This window comes from Dromiciops gliroides, chromosome 6 (genome assembly GCF_019393635.1).
Source record: "Dromiciops gliroides isolate mDroGli1 chromosome 6, mDroGli1.pri, whole genome shotgun sequence".
Taxonomy (NCBI): domain Eukaryota; kingdom Metazoa; phylum Chordata; class Mammalia; order Microbiotheria; family Microbiotheriidae; genus Dromiciops; species Dromiciops gliroides.
This window is the reverse complement of record NC_057866.1, coordinates 258,512,175-258,528,243: the sequence shown is the minus strand read 5'-3', so window position 1 is coordinate 258,528,243 and position 16,069 is coordinate 258,512,175. Positions and strand designations below refer to the sequence as shown.

The 16,069-nt window shown below is 37.4% G+C and overlaps 1 protein-coding gene across 1 annotated transcript in view; it reads left to right on the top strand.

Moving 5' to 3' along the window:
• Window positions 1-9,863, top strand: part of HPSE (heparanase) — a 50,252-nt gene extending 40,389 nt beyond the window's left edge. The window contains exons 10-12 of the mRNA XM_043971593.1: window positions 410-528; window positions 3,534-3,680; window positions 9,451-9,863. Of these exons, the coding sequence (XP_043827528.1) occupies window positions 410-528; window positions 3,534-3,680; window positions 9,451-9,610 (426 nt within the window). The 3' untranslated portion in view covers window positions 9,611-9,863. The remainder of the gene's footprint in view (window positions 1-409; window positions 529-3,533; window positions 3,681-9,450) is intronic.
• Window positions 9,864-16,069: the final 6,206 nt, after the last annotated feature.

Below are 16,069 nucleotides of genomic sequence, written 5' to 3'. Positions count from 1 at the left end.
ATTGTTTACATATTGTGTCCCCCATTTAGACTATAAGCTCTTTGAGGGCAGGGACTGTCTTTTGCCTTTCTTTATATTCTGAGCACATATCACATTGCTTGGTACATAGTAGGTGCTTAACAAGTGCTTATTGAGTTTAACAGGAACATATTAATGCCAATGTCTTTGCTCTGATATAAGCTCTGGTTAATCCTGTCTGTCTTGTATTTACATAATTGTTTGCATGGAGTTTGGGGCAGGTTTGTTTTTTTTTCATTTTGTGTTTTGCCTTTCTTTGTATACCTACAGTTCCTGGTATTTAATAGGTGTTTAATAAAGGCTCCTAGATCTGACCTAACCCAAATATCAGCCTACTAGCTTTAACCTTGGCAAAACAAAGAAACAAAACCTATTTATTTTTTTCATATAGGATTATTGGCTCTCTCTTCTGTTCAAACAACTGGTTGGCACCAAGGTATTAGCAGCTAGTGTGAAAAGTCCGGACAAACAGAAACTTAGATTGTATCTCCATTGCACAAACAACAAGCAGTAAGTATCATGAAGGCTCAATCAGTCACCCAGTGTGTATTATTCTTAGCATCTTTTGACCTAGTAAGGAAGCATGATGTAGTGGACAGAGAACTAGCCAAAAGGTCAGGATAACCTGGATACAAGTCCCATCTCTGACACATCCTGGCTGTGTGACCCTGGGCAAGTCACTTAACCTCTCAGTGCACCAGGTAACTCTCTAAGATTATCATTTGCAGAACAGTTGCTGATCTGAATTAGCAGAGAAAATTTCCTCTCTGGTGGTTCATTTTGCCAATAAAAATGAAGTTGAGTCAACAAGCATTTATTAAGTGCCTTTGATGTGCCAGTCACTGTGCTGAGCATTGGGAATCACAGGTACAGAGAAAACAAAAGTATTTTCTTATGCAAAAACCTTATTAAAATACTGTTATGATATGGACCCAGTTCTATGGCTGACCCAATAATCTTCTCTGTGCTACATAATTTCAACAGATTCCAAAATAACCCTGATGCTCTCCACAGAGTGCTGTTAGTGAATTAGCACCAAATCTAGCAGGTATTAACCCACATGAATACTATCTTATGCTCAGTTTATGAGCCAGTCTTGTGATTTCTTCACAAGATTTGACATTTGCTAGACCTTTAGTTCAGCTGGTTATTGTTGGTCACACTTATTGTTGTCCTAAATAATCTTAGGAAAATTCTTCTTCTTTCATGTACAAGCTCTGTTGTGAGAATCTAATCAAGAAGTCAAATACTATTGCATGAAAATACCAAATCATAACTTGTAATAATGCTAAAAAATCTCCATAGTCAGTGCTTTAAATTTCATTTTAAAAGGATAATGACAACTAGCATTTGTATAGTGCTTTAAGGTTTTCAAATAACTTTATAAATATTGTATCATCCTTGCAACAGCCCTCTGAGGAAATTGCTATTATTATCCCCATTTTAAAGATAAATATGAGGGGCAGCTAGGTGGTGCAGTGGATAAAGTACTGGCCCTGAATTCAGGAAGACCTGAGTTCAAATCCAGTCTCAGACACTTGACACTAGCTGTGTGACCTTGGGCAAGTCACTTAAACCTCATTGCCCTACCCCCCCAAAAAAAAGATAAATATACTGAGGCAAACAGTGGTTAAATGATTGCCCAAAGTCACACAGCAATCTTTCTGAGGCAGAATTTGAACTCAGGTCTTCCTGACTCCAGCTATAGCACTCTATCCACTGCAACAACTGCCCGGGAAAATGCCTTTCCTCCTCCTGAGAGTGCATACCTTTTATAAAACCAAAGAAACCTGGCATTTCATAGTCCTGTCTTATGGCCTCCAAAATAATTAGATCTCATCATTTTTGAAAGGTGGATTTTATCATTTAGAGATCGAATCTCTATAAAATATGTCTCACTGGATTAGATGGCCTCAGGTTATCATCTCAAACCTGTTATCAGGTATTATGTAAATACAAGATCATCTCCATCACTCATTGGAGATGAGTGCTCATAGCACAAGGAGAGTTTCAGCCCAATATTTTGACTTCCTATGACCACACTACTAAGTATTGAGGAGTGGTATAATTGGGGGAGGTTTGGGGAAGGTAAATAGCTTTTTACATTTCACTGGGAACCTTCTATAGACTACTGAATGGATTTATAACCTAGATTGGCATCAACGTGTGATGTCCAGATGATCCCATTTCCTTTCCAAACTTGGATATGAGTAAACCTAACCAGCAGGTGCCCACATCCTCAGAACTTCCCTTGACAAGGCACCGAGCTTTGGGGGCACCACTACAAATGAACTGTTATTGTGTTAGTGACTGACTAAACTCTCAATCTTCATAGATCACAACTCCTCAAAGTCTTTGAGCAAATAGTCTCATGCTTCTGTGGCCTCTTCCTCCATGCCCTCTGAAACCCATGTCATTTTCTGTTGGCCAACCTTCTAATAACAAACCTGTCCTAACATAGCAGTGACAGAGTCACTTTAAGATCTCCATTCAAAGCCTTTCCAGGATGATAAAACCCAATAGAATGTGGAGTACCAGAATTTCAGAATACCTTGAAGATCAAGATGCAACAACTGATACATGAGGTTTTTTTTATGTCCTTAAAGCAAAGAAAATGGGGATGGGATGCCCATTTTTATTTCAGAGTATAATTATAATAAAATGTTTGTGTTAATTAGCATGCCCAGTTTTTCTGGCATTAATAAATATTTTTTGACTGACTAGTATGACCTTTAAGAGCCCAAAGTCATCTCCAATCCATGTTTAGGCCTCAGAGAAAGATTTTAATGAAGACAGTAATAATGCAATGATTTTTTTTGCCCCTGTAACCATTCATAAGACAGCAGAGCCCAGAAAATGCCAGTCTGAGATGCCCTTTTGGTGACAGCTACAGGCTCCCAGGAGTAGCCAGCAGGCCCTGATCCTGACACCCCCATATAATTAGGAGTCAACATGGTTTGACCTTGGCTCACTGCATGTTAGACTTGGCACAGAGAGGCTGTTATGCAAGTGGCAAGCTGCCAGGGACTTGGAGAGAGGTGTGGCCCGAGGCTCTTGAAGGCAGTGTTAGCTGAACACAAGCTCTGGCAGATCCTCCCAAAATCATGTAGTCTTTGAGTGTGGGGTTTATAGATGGGTCCTAGAGCTGTTCTCTGAGAACCATTCCCAGCTAAGTTCTTAGGGGCACATCACAGAGCTAGGAACACTCTCAAATACTGGGCTGGGTTCTGTATCAGTAGAGGGAAGGTCTCCAGCAGCACAGCTGGGAATCCTTAAAGGATTACTATTTCATTGTGCCTTTCTACATGGTAATATTGAAACAAAGACATCAACAGCTTTTGTCTCTTTTCAAGGGTCTTCTTCAATGCACTAACTCCCTACTGAATAAATGAATGAATAAATCAAAGTTTGGTGTGTGTGTGTGTGTGTGTGTGTGTGTGTGTGTGTGTGCTCATGAAATTTGTATAAGCTAGGCAAATGCAAAGCTATTAATAATTTAATCTGTTTTGTTTTAGTCCAAAGTACAAAGAAGGAGATTTAACTCTGTATGCTCTTAATCTGCACAATGATACCAAATATCTACAGTTACCTCCTCATTTAAGTGATAAACGTGTGGAAAAATATATCTTGCAACCTTCTGGATACAAAAATCTACTTTCTCAGTAAGTAATATCCCATGTTCCGCATGCCATCAAATTTATCAGTGTTGACCAGGGCATTGTTGTAGTGTTGCTGACAGTTGGTTGTTAGCAGTGAAAATGGTGCAGCCTTTCCAAGTTCTGAGTGCATTTCCTTTTGATTAGAGGCATTTTTAATGAAAAGTGAGTTATTAGCCTTTTGAATTTGTGCCAAGTTGTAGCATTACAGATGTTTCCCTGCTTTAAGAAAAATCCTATACAGTTATGCCTTCCACATCACAACTTTCCCCACTGTGGTTTCAATTTATCATGGATCAGCATAAGAAATTAAATGGGATTTTTCGAGGAGTTTTACAGAGACACCACGGGAAGGCCAGCAAACAGAAAAAACTTAGAAATTCAGAAATGTGTAAAATATATGTGTAGTATTATATAAGATCAACATATTTTATCTTTTAATACCATAAGAATTCAGACTTCTTCTCTGGTACAAAGAGGGGTGAGAGCAAAGAATTTACTCAGATTTTCCAGAATATGGGGGTGCCACGCTGCACCCCTAACCCCTACAATGCAGAAGGGATAACCGTACATAGGAATTTAGCAAACATATGTCACAGTAGGACTTGACAAATTCTGGGTGCCACATTGCCCTGATGCCCACAACCTATAGAAATGTATTACATTCTGTCACTCCAGCTATATACTAATTTGGAAAGAATTCTGAAGCATGTTCCTGGTGGACCCCTGGGGTTTGCTTCTTCAAAGGATGAAACAAGACATGGGCAGCTAGGTGGCGCAGTGGAGTCCCTGGAGTCAGGAGGATCTGAGTTCAAAGCCAACCTCAGATACTTGACACTTACTAGCTGTGTGACCCTGGGCAAGTCACTTAACCCCAATTGCCTCACACACAAAAAAAAAAGGATGAAACAAGAAATAGGGAGAATGAACAGAGAGGGGAATACACTGGTAGCCACCAGACTTAGCTAAGTCTATATAGATGTAGATAATAGGATCATAAATTTCAGTCTGTAAGGAAGCTTAGAGGCCAGATAATCTGCTCCCTTCATTTTTCAGGTGAGAAAACAGGCCCAGAGACAATAAGTGATTTGTTCATGGTCACTCGAGTACTAAACAGCAGAAATGGGATCTGAACCCTGGGCTTCTCACTCCCAATTTAGTACATGAAAGTGTATGTGACATTTTGCATCCTTCCCTACTGTCTAAGTCACATATACTGATGGACCAAGATTTTTGTAAACTTGCCTTTCCCTCCACAGTTTCTTGTTACTTTTATGAGCTCATGGTCACTTCCACAAATTGAGGAGACATTAAGGTGGACCTTTCTAGAGATTGTGATACTTAGGGTTTAACTTTAAAAAACAAAAAATCCCAACTTCATCTGTCTCTTGTAATGTTGAGTCAACAACCATTTATTAAGCACTTACTATATACCAGGAACTGTGCTAATGTATAGTAGAAAATGTCAGAGAATGGTGGAAATGGATATGTGAATCTTGAGTAGATGAGTATACTCATATTTTAATGTTGGAAAAAACCTTTTCTATTCTAAATATTCGTATATATGGATGAAAAATGAAAAATTTAAGTAGCTGATGGGATCCTCTCTAACTTTCCCCATACTTGAAAATACAGTATTATAACTTGACAAGTTTGATGATAAAATCACTGTTTCAGATTGTGATCAAATTTGCGAAAAAATGATGTAAAATACACTATGCTGCATTTCTCCTTTCTCTTAAAATTCTTAGGGACTTCTTTGGCCTATTCCTCGTATGGAGCAGTTACCTAAGTTTTGGCACATATTCCCCACTGATGGAGAATATATACCCAAATTGATTTATTTATTCATTCTTTCATTTATTTATTTATTATGCATTCATTCATTTATTTATGGGGCAATGAGGGTTAAGTGACTTGCCCAGGATCACTCAGATAGTAAGTGTCAAGTGTCTGAGGCTGGATCTGAACTCAGATCCTCCTGACTCCAGGGCCAGTGCTTTATCCACTGTGCCACCTAGCTGCCCCCGCCCCAAATTGATTTATAAACTTGTCTCTGTGTGTACATTTCCTCAAGCAGTATTAATCCTTTGCCCTTCCTTTCCTATATGAATCTTATTTACTTCTTACTGTCAGTCTTCTCTTGTGGATCCATCCATCCAATGTGCAGAGGTCTTCCTCTATTTTTTCCCCAATACTTTGCAATCACCAGTGATGAAGACAATTTGACCTAAGTACCTCTCTCCTTTCTTAAATCCAGGAAATACATATTCCAGTCCCAACCCCAACTAGATCCGTAGCTTTTGTATCAATAAATGATATGCTCTTACATCCAGCTACGATGCTATGCAGCTAAGTCAGACTAATCTACATCACCCTTGGGTAACCCTTAAGTAAATGTCCTTGCCTCAGTCTTGGTTTTATGACAGGATGACTAAATTGAGATACTGTGGTAAAGTCTGGATCAAACGGATATCCTGACTTTTTTGTACTTAATGTTCTCCCTTCCTTTAAGAGATGGGAAACTCTTCTGAAAGACACTATCTCTTGCTTGGTCAGCTATTTGTTTCTTTGCTTGTTTTAAAATAGTAGATCGTTATACTCTGGTTTCTCTTCAGATCCAAAATAGCAGATCCTCAATTTTTTTTTTCTGGGGCAATGAGGGTTAAATGACTTGCCCAGGGTCACACAGCTAGTGTGTGTCAAGTATATGAGGCTGGATTTGAACTCAGGTCCTCTTGAATCCAGGGCCGGTGCTTTGTCCACTGTACTACCTAGCTGCCTCCTGATTGTTTTTAAATAAAGCTTTGCATAGTCTTAATGGTTAAAACAACCAAAAAGTAGCTTTTATTCCATTACACCATGCTGTCTTCAGGTGGTTCATCCATTCATTCTCGTTCGTATTACACAATAGGATCACCTTCTTTGGCGGCCAAATACAATCATAGAATCCCAGAGCTGGATGCCGCCTCAGAGATCAATTAATCCAGGCCTTCCAAAAGGTCTTTATTTCTAATAAGTCTTCATTTCTAATAAGCTATATCACATTCCCCACAGCAGGTATAGTTATTACGATGATGATGCATTATAGATACCATTCTTCACCCAAATAGAAATTGACCTAATTATATCAAGCCAAATACTGCCAGTCTTGTTTAATTCATCTTTACTGGGAAACTACACAGATAAATTATGTTCACCTCTCTGAAATGGAAACTTTTAGCAAAATACTTTTATCAAGCATTTCTTCTGTGAAGCCACAGACTATCATTTATTTTATACTGAGATGACATTTAGTACTTGTGGTTTCCTGATGGTTGGTGGTCACAGTATTTGCTTTTGTACCCAAGCAATAATAACCATGGTATCAGAGTTGCCATGTCAGCCTTGGAATCCCATCTTGAATCTTGAAGGCCACATAACTGCCAAGTCTATAAATAACATAGGTAAAAAAGATCCTTTTGGATGTATGGATTCCACATTAAACCAAGCTTTTACCAGGCAAGAACAGGTTTAAGGATTTTCTGTTTACAATGTCAGTTAGAATTTTTTAAATTCCTCCCAAAGAACATACTATTTTGATTTTACTTCTTACAAGAAAATCGTGGGAAAACATATTCTATTGATTTTCTTACGTACCTTTTTTTTCTAGATCTTGTTAACCTACTCTGCTCCATTGGTCAAGGTTTCTATTTCTTTAACTGGTGTTTTAATTACATAGAATTAAAAGAAACTATTGAGGGGCAGCTAGGTGGCACAGTGGATAGATCACCCGCCCTGGAGTCAGGAGGACCTGAGTTCAAATCTGACCTCAGACATTTAACACTTACTAGCTGTGTGACCTTAGGCAAGTCACTTAACCCCAATTGCCTCACTAAAAAAAAAAGAAGAGAGAGAGAAACTATTGAACATTGGTTTTACTCTCTTATCCTCTCTAAATGTTTTATTTAAATACCTTTTCTTTTTTTTAAAAAAGATCCCAATCAACTCCAAATGACTCTACTCCTAACTCCCACCCCATCATTTCAAAGAAAATCTTCCATTGTTAGTAATGTGACTCTAGGAGGAAAGGAGAAATGAAAGAACTATATTTGAAAATAAAGATGATCCAAAAATCAAAGGATATCAATATATTTTTTAAAGAATCCTTCAATGTAACCAATAAATATAGTCAAGAAAAATAAATCATGTCTGGAAATATGTTCCTCATTCCCCATCTGTAGTCTAGCACCTCTCCTCTGAGAGATGGGGGGCATGTTTCAGCATCAGTCCTCTGAAGTCACAGTTGGTCACTGTGTTGATCCAAGTTCTAGTCTTTCAGTGTTATTCTCCTTATGTTATTTTGCCCATTGTGTAAATCATTCTCCTGGTTCTGCTTATAGCATGTGGCTCTAGATGGATTTCTATCTGGGTGAAGAATGATACCTGCAGTATATGTTAACGGACAAGGCAGCCCTTTTTGTACCATCCTAGGGTTCGACCTTTTCATGGGTGATTTTGATGAAGAGGAAGAAAGCATACTGATCAAATTTGTAATTCCATAGGTCAATAATTAAAAGAGTGGTTCTCTTTAAAGTACAGAACATGAGAAAAGTCCATCTAGATGACACTGACTCAGGTTCAGGGTAACATCCTGTACTTAGATTCACTTCAATATGGCAAATATTTATTAAGCATCTTTTTTTTTTTTTTGTTTAAGGTAGGAGGGAATGCTGCATATGGGATAACCTTAGAGCTAGGAAGACCTGGCCCCAGGTCCAAATAAAAGTTCCTTCTTCTCTAAAGTTTTTATATTCATCATTTCCTAACATGTAAAAATAAAATTCCATTATGTTCATATGCCACAGTGTTCAGCCACTTGCCATCATCATTGGGCAGCCCTCTTCCTTCCAATCATTTGCTACTACGAAATAGTAAATATCTCATATCCATAGCACCTTTTCCCTCTCTTTGACCTCTATAGGGATATGCCCCAAAGCACTATCACTGGGTCAGCAGCAGCAACAACAACAGCAACATTTATATAGCATTCACCATGTGTCAGGACAGTCAGAAAAGTAGATAAATCACCTGGATAGAATCAGGAAGACCAGAGTTTAAATCTAATCTCAGACACATATTAGCTATGTGGTCCTGGGCAAGTCACTTAACTATTTGCTTCAGTTTCCTCATCTGTAAAATGAGCTGGAGAAGGAAATGGAAGACCCCTTCAGGATCTTTGCCAAGAAAACCCCCAAAGGGGTGACAGAGTCAGACATAACTGAACAACATGTGCCAGGCACTATGCAAAGTGCTTTACAAATGTTGTATCATTTAGTCCTTACAATCACCCTGGGGGGTAGGTGCTATTATTATCCCCTTTTTACAGATGAGGAAACTGAGGCAAACAAAAATTAAGTCATTTCTACAGTATCATATCCGGCCATATTTGACCTCAGGTCTTCTTGACTCCAGGCTCAGGTGCACTATTCATTGTCCCTATTTTATGATTGATTTGCATTATCTAGAGTTGAATTTCACTTAGAAAATAAAACCAGCTACATTTTCTTTCCCTGTGAATAGTCAAAATAACTCTATAAAATAATAACCCAATGATGGTAAGTAACAATTATATATGGTCCTTAACACAAAGTGCAATGTAGCACATTTGTAATTAGACTATATTCATATAATTCATACTTTTAGAAATTTTAATTTGAAGAAAAAACCTCCAAATTAATAAATGAAACATGAATTACTCAACTAAATTGACATCTTTTGCCCCATTTTTTTTCAGATCTGTGAAACTAAATGGCCACATTCTCAAGATGGTAGATGATAAAACATTGCCAGAACTAATCGGCAAACCTCTCTGCCGAGGCTGTCCATTGACTTTGCCACCTTTCTCATATGGATTTTTTGTTATAATAAATGCTAAAGTTGTCACTTGCATCTAAAAGGTGAAGGCTGATCCATTTTATCCTGTGGAAGAATTTCAGTAGTAATGATAGAAGTAAAGTGCAACTTGAAGCATTCCGAGGTCAGGAAAATATATCATTATGAATGAAAGCTCCCAAGAGATGAGGGCTGGGTCTGATTGAATACATACCAAAATGTGATTTCAACTTCAAAGCTACAAAGAGTCTAAATTTTGTATGTCAGTGTTTTTATATTTTCATATTTTTAATAAAGTAATTTATGAAACCTTAATGTTATGATGTTATTCTTCTCAAAAAGATGAAGCCTTAAGAAATTTTATAAAATGCTTAAAACAAGAAAAACTTCCAATGGACTAGAGCCAAGATGGCAGAGCAGTAAGAATTTCAGTGAGATCTCTCGCACACATAAAAAAACAAAACTCCAAAAGATCCAGAAAATGAACCAGACTTAATACTGATGAGGCAATCACAGAAGATATCAATATTTTCTGACCATGTCAGCACAGGGAGACAGACAGGGAGGGGGTCTAGCCGGCAGTACAAGGAAAGGCTATGCACCAGTGCAATGTGAAATCCTAGATCCAGCATGAAGAAGCTTAAACTTGGTGTGGGGTTCAGAAGCAGGTGCCAATTAGCAGTTTTGGTGCTCACTACCCATTGCCAAAGCACAGATCCAGGGTGAACTAAGGAGAGGACCTGCACCTGAGGGTGGCATTCCAGAGTAACAAGCAAGGAACAATATCAAAAGCAAGTAGCATCTGTGTGGCTTAGACCCCAAGAGCAGAATGGAGTCTGGGTTCCAGCCTCTAACACAGACTGAAATCTGAAAAGGAATAACCAGAGCAGGAATCCCAGACCAAAGGGGAGCCTACAGTCCTGTGCCTCTGAACCATCAGAACTGTCCAGCTGGCTGATAGTTAATGAGTATAGCAGCAGAGTACTGTAACTCCAAATAGGCAAGACCACAGGCCTATTGCTCAGACCCAAACCCAAATCAGGAAATTGCAGCATTGGAGGTGGGGTGTGGGAAGCAAGCTGACTTTGTCCTGGATCAGACCACTTTTGGAGTCCTGGAATAACACAGCACTCAGTACCCCCTAAAATCACAACAGCAGAACCAGCCCAGACCTTTCCTCCAGAAGTACTCAGAGGCTAACCCTAAAATAAAATCCAAAGTCAAGAAGTAGGCTAGAAGAATAAGGAAACAAAAGAAGAATCCTACCATAAAAAGTTATTGGGATGACAAGGAAGCTTAAGACACAAACCCAGACGAAGAAAATGACTCCAAAACATCTATGAACAAAGCCTCAGAGCAAAACACATCTTGGGCACAAATTCAATTAGATTTCCTTGAAGAGATGGAGTAAGAATTTAAAAATGTTTTTACAAATGAAAAGAAATTGGTGAAAGGAAAATGAAAAAGAAATGAGAGTTATGGAAGAAAGAATTAGAAAAAATAAAATTAACAGTTTGGCACAAGAGGTTCAAAACCTTGTCTAAGCAACAAACTCCCTGAAAACTAGAATGGACCAAGTAGAAGATAATTATTCCATTAGACAAGAAATATTAAAACAAAGTCCAAAGGCTGAAAAAAAAATAGAAAGTGTAAAGTATCTCATAACAAAAACAACTCACCTGGAAAACAGATTGAGGGAAAAAAAATGCAAGAATCGCCAGATGACCTGAAAGCTATGACCAAAAAAAAAAAAAAAAGATACCCCAAAATGAAAACTCCCCATCTTATTATAGCCAAAATCCAGAATAAAATAAAAGTCAAATAAAAATAAATTGCAACCATCCAGAAAGAAATAATTTAAATACCAAGGAGTCACAGTCAGGATGTCATAGCATCATAAAGTACATATATCACATAGCAGCTACCATCATAAAAGAATGGAGAACTGGGAATACAATATTGCTGAAGAAAAAAAGATATGAGTTTACAATCAAGAATCACTTCCCCAGAAAAACAGTATAATCCTAAAGGAATTATAAAGAATTATAATTATAAAGTATTGGTCTTTAATGAAATAGAGGACTTTCAAGCATTCCTGATGAAAAGATTAGAGCTACATAAAAACTTTGAAATGCAAACAAAGGAGTAAAGAGAAACTAAAAAGGTAAACTTGAGTGAGACTAAACAAGGCTAAACTACTTATGTTCTAATATGGAAAGATATTACATGTGTCTCCTCTGAATCATATTATTATCAGGGGTCATAGAAGGAGACTAATTAGATATAAAACCTGGGAATGGTATCTTGATGATCCTAAATGAACAATGGAAAGGGAGAGAAAGGGGAATACACTAGGCTGAAGAAATGAAAGGAAGATTAGAGGCAATTATCTCACTCACATAATCTGGGGTGCTTAAATAGAAATCTATACAAATGAGGAGGAAGAGGTGGGGAACAGCTAACACTTGAATTTCACTCTCATTGTAACTGGTCAAAAGAAGGATTATATACAACCAAAGAGTGGGATATAAAAATACATTTTGCCCAACAAGAAAATAGGAAGAAATGGGGAAATGGAATAGACAGAGGATAGATTAAGACAGGGATTAATACTAAGCAAAGCAAATTAAGGATGTACACAAATATTTATAGATCTTTTTGTGGTGGCAAAGGATGGGAATCTGAGGAGGTACCCATCAATTGGGGTATGGTTGAAGAAGTTATGGCATATAAATGTGATAATAGTCTTGTGCTATAAGAAATGAGGAAGCCAGAGAAACCTTGTATGAACTGAGAATCAGCATGAAATGAGCAGAAGCAAAATAATTTCTATAATTACAATAATATTGTAAAGAAAAGCGACTTTGAAAGACTGTCTTAGATCATTGTAACAACCAACCACAATTACAGAGGACTGATAATAAAACATGCTCCCCACCTGATAGAGAGGCAAAAGACTCAGAGTGCAGAATAAGGGTTTGGTTTTGTTTGTTTTTTAAACATAGTCAATGTGGACATTTGTTTTACTTAACTACAGATGTTTGCAAAGGGAGTTTTATTTTTCTTTATTTTTTTAATTGGGGTGGAGTGGGAGGGAGAGCAGATGGGTGTTTGCTGATTGGTTTTAAAAAAAGAAATTTAGGGGCAGCTACGTGGTGCAGTGGATAGAGCACCGGCCCTGGAGTCAGGAGTACCTGAGTTTAAATCCAGCCTCAGACACTTAACACTTACTAGCTGTGTGACCCTGGGCAAGTCACTTAACCCAATTGCCTCACTAAAATAAAAAAAAATTAATAAAAAAAAAAAGAAAATTTAATTTTTTAAATGAAAAATTTCCAAAATATATTTCATATCTTTGACAGTCATCTGCTTCTTCTATTTTTAAAATCAAATCTATTCTAAGTAAATAGGTTTCACATTTTATTGCTTCTTTAGCCACTTCTATAATTTTTGGTTTTGTTTTGTTTTTTGTTTTTTGCAGGGCAATAGGGGTTAAGTGACTTGCCCAGGGTCACACAGCTAGTAAGTGTCAAGTGTCTGAGGCCAGATTTGAACTCAGGTACTCCTGAATCCAGGGCCGGTGCTTTATCCACTGCGCCACCTAGCCACCCCTCACTTCTATAATTTTTGAATGAGTTAATATAAACATTTGAGGAACTTTAATAAAAGTCTAAAACCTCTAGGAAAGATATCTTCTGTTACAACTATTTTTGCAGCTAGGTGGCACAGTTGGTAAGGATTAGTATTGGACTTGGAGTCAGAAAGAACTAAGTTTAATTCATTCTCAGACACTTATCTGATCCTGGGTGAATTATTTGACCTCTCTCCAATTCCATTTGCTCCTCTAAGATGAGGATAATAATAGCACTTATCTCTCAGGGTTATCGAAAGGGTTAAATGAGTTGACATATCTGGAGTGTTTTACTAATTTTACAATACTATATAATTGCTAGTTATTTTAAAAATAAAAGTTTAAAATATAAATTATTACAATATATAATTAGATATAATATTTTAGGTGCTAGCTATTAAAAATATGTTGTAGAATTTCATTGTAAGAATCCAGATTTTTATGAAAAGTTATGTTTTAAATTTTATTTAGCAACCAAGGCTAATGCTTAGACTGTTATTCTTTGGGTAAGAAATTATTTTTAATAATAATACCTGTCATTTCTATAGGTTGGGGAGTTTTACAAAGCCCTTCACATATACCATTTGAATATCAAGACTACCCTGTGAGACAGGTAATAGAAGTATCACCTCCAATTTACAGATGAAGAAGCTAACACTTAGCAACTTAAGTGATTGGTTCAAATGTACATCACTGGTGTCTGAGCCTGGATTCTGACTTGAAATCCAATGTCCTTTACTTTATGCTGTAGCTACCTAGATAAGTTAAAAATTGCTTTTGCTCCAGATGAAAAACCAAAAACTGAGTACTTAAGTATATTTTTATAAAGTTATTTTCATTCTTTTCACCCTCAGCACCCTTAATCTTAGTGCCTTTCCTCTGAGAGTCCCACTGAGATTATCTCCAATTTATCTTGGCTATATCATATTTACACATAGCTGTTTACATGTTTCTCCCCCTTTAGACTGTGAGTTCCTTAAGAACAGGGGCTATCAGGGACAGCTAGGTGGCATAGTGGATAAAGCACCGGCCCTGGATTCAGGAGGACCTGAGTTCAAATCCGGCTTCAGGCACTTACACTTACTAGCTGTGTGACCCTGGGCAAGTCACTTAACCCTCATTGCCCTGCAAAAAACAAACAAACAAAAAGTGGTATGTTAACTATAGCAAAACATTTAAGTTGAGACTTGGTATGTAAGATATTTTGGATTTCTAAAATAATTGGAAATGTGATGAGATAATGAGATTTAGCAGATACTCAAAGACCCACCTGGAGATTAATCTAGACTGATTGAATCAAGTGAGAGTGATTAACCTCTGATTAGCCTACTTCAAGTTAACTGGATTGTAATCACACCTTGAGAACACCTTGAGAACCAATGGATTTGGATGATGCCAACCAATCAGCTTGAAGTAGTGTGTAAGGACCGCCTCTGTTCCAGACCTATAAAAAGCTTCCACAATCAGTTTGCTGGAGAGAGTTCATGATTGAAGCAGGCTTGTGGCAGAGGACTTGAGGAAGAACCAGACCAGGCTGGAACTCTAGGCTAAATAGACTTTTTTCTTAACTTTCTGAACTCCATGGGAATATCTGTATGCTTTAATAAATGTTTAATGCCCAAGGACTGGTGCTAAAGCTTCTAATTTAAGGCAACCACAATTTAGATTTTAAACATCACAGAAAACAGATACACTTATCTTAATTCATTCCTAGATTTGTAGGATATAACGATGCTATCATTTCAAAAGAAAACCTAGAAAGGTACATTTATTTGAGCCATTGGAAAGAGCTGTATGCTGATGCAGTGCTAACATTCTCATGGGAAAGATGAAACTCATGCCCTTCAGAACCTTAATGTCTTGAAAGGGTATACATAAGAAAATGTCCTGATGGCTTGGTTCTGTTCTGAGAATTTTAAGATAAATAAGAGAAAGGGTAAATGGAAGGCCAGATTTGTTAATCAGAGTTCCTAGGACTTTCAAAGTTAATTGTCTTAACAGTATTCCTATTATTGTATAAATTGTTCTTTGGTTCTTTTTACTTCACTCTACATACAAGTCTCTGGTTTCTCTGAAACAATCCCTTTCATCATTTTTTTTTTTTGCAGGGCAATGGGGGTTAAGTGACTTGCCCAGGGTCACACAGCAAGTTAGTGTCAAGTGTCTAAGGACAGATTTGAACTCAGGTCCTCCTGAATCCAAGGTTGGTGCTTAATCCACTGTGTCACCTAGCTGACCCCCTACCCTTTCATCACTTTTTACAGCATAATAGGGAAATGGATCTTATTCTTATAAATTTGAACCAGTTACTTATGTATCTTAGAAATGAAGTCTTCATCAAATAAACTGGTGGCAAAGATTTTTTCCCCATTTATCTGTTTGTCTTCTAATTTTAGCTGCATTGTTTTTGTTTATGGGAAAAAAACCAACCTTTTCAATTTCATATAATTAAAATTGTCCATTTTACCTTCTGGTGATGTAGGAGGCAAAAAGGGGTTAATAGAAAAACCTAAGATCCAAGCTCTAATTCAGATATTAGTTCCAAAAGAGAGTTAGACCCCAGTTAATGGATAACTTATGCTAGGTTATCATACCCACAGTGATCAGTACCCATAATGGGACCATAAAGGGTATGTCTAACAATAGAGGAAATTACAAGGGTATAGAAATTCTAATGAAAAATTGAGATATTTTGAAACTAACCATGGGAATCAGAAAGAGACATGCTCAGAAAAGGCCAAATTTGTCCCCAGATTCACCTTATGACGTGTAAACTCCCAAAACACACCTCCACAGAAAAAGGTACCTCCCTCAGGAGTTGGCTTAGGACCCCAGGAACTCTAAATTAGGATAAGCCTTTCCCTGTACCTCCCCAAGGTGGAGAATATTA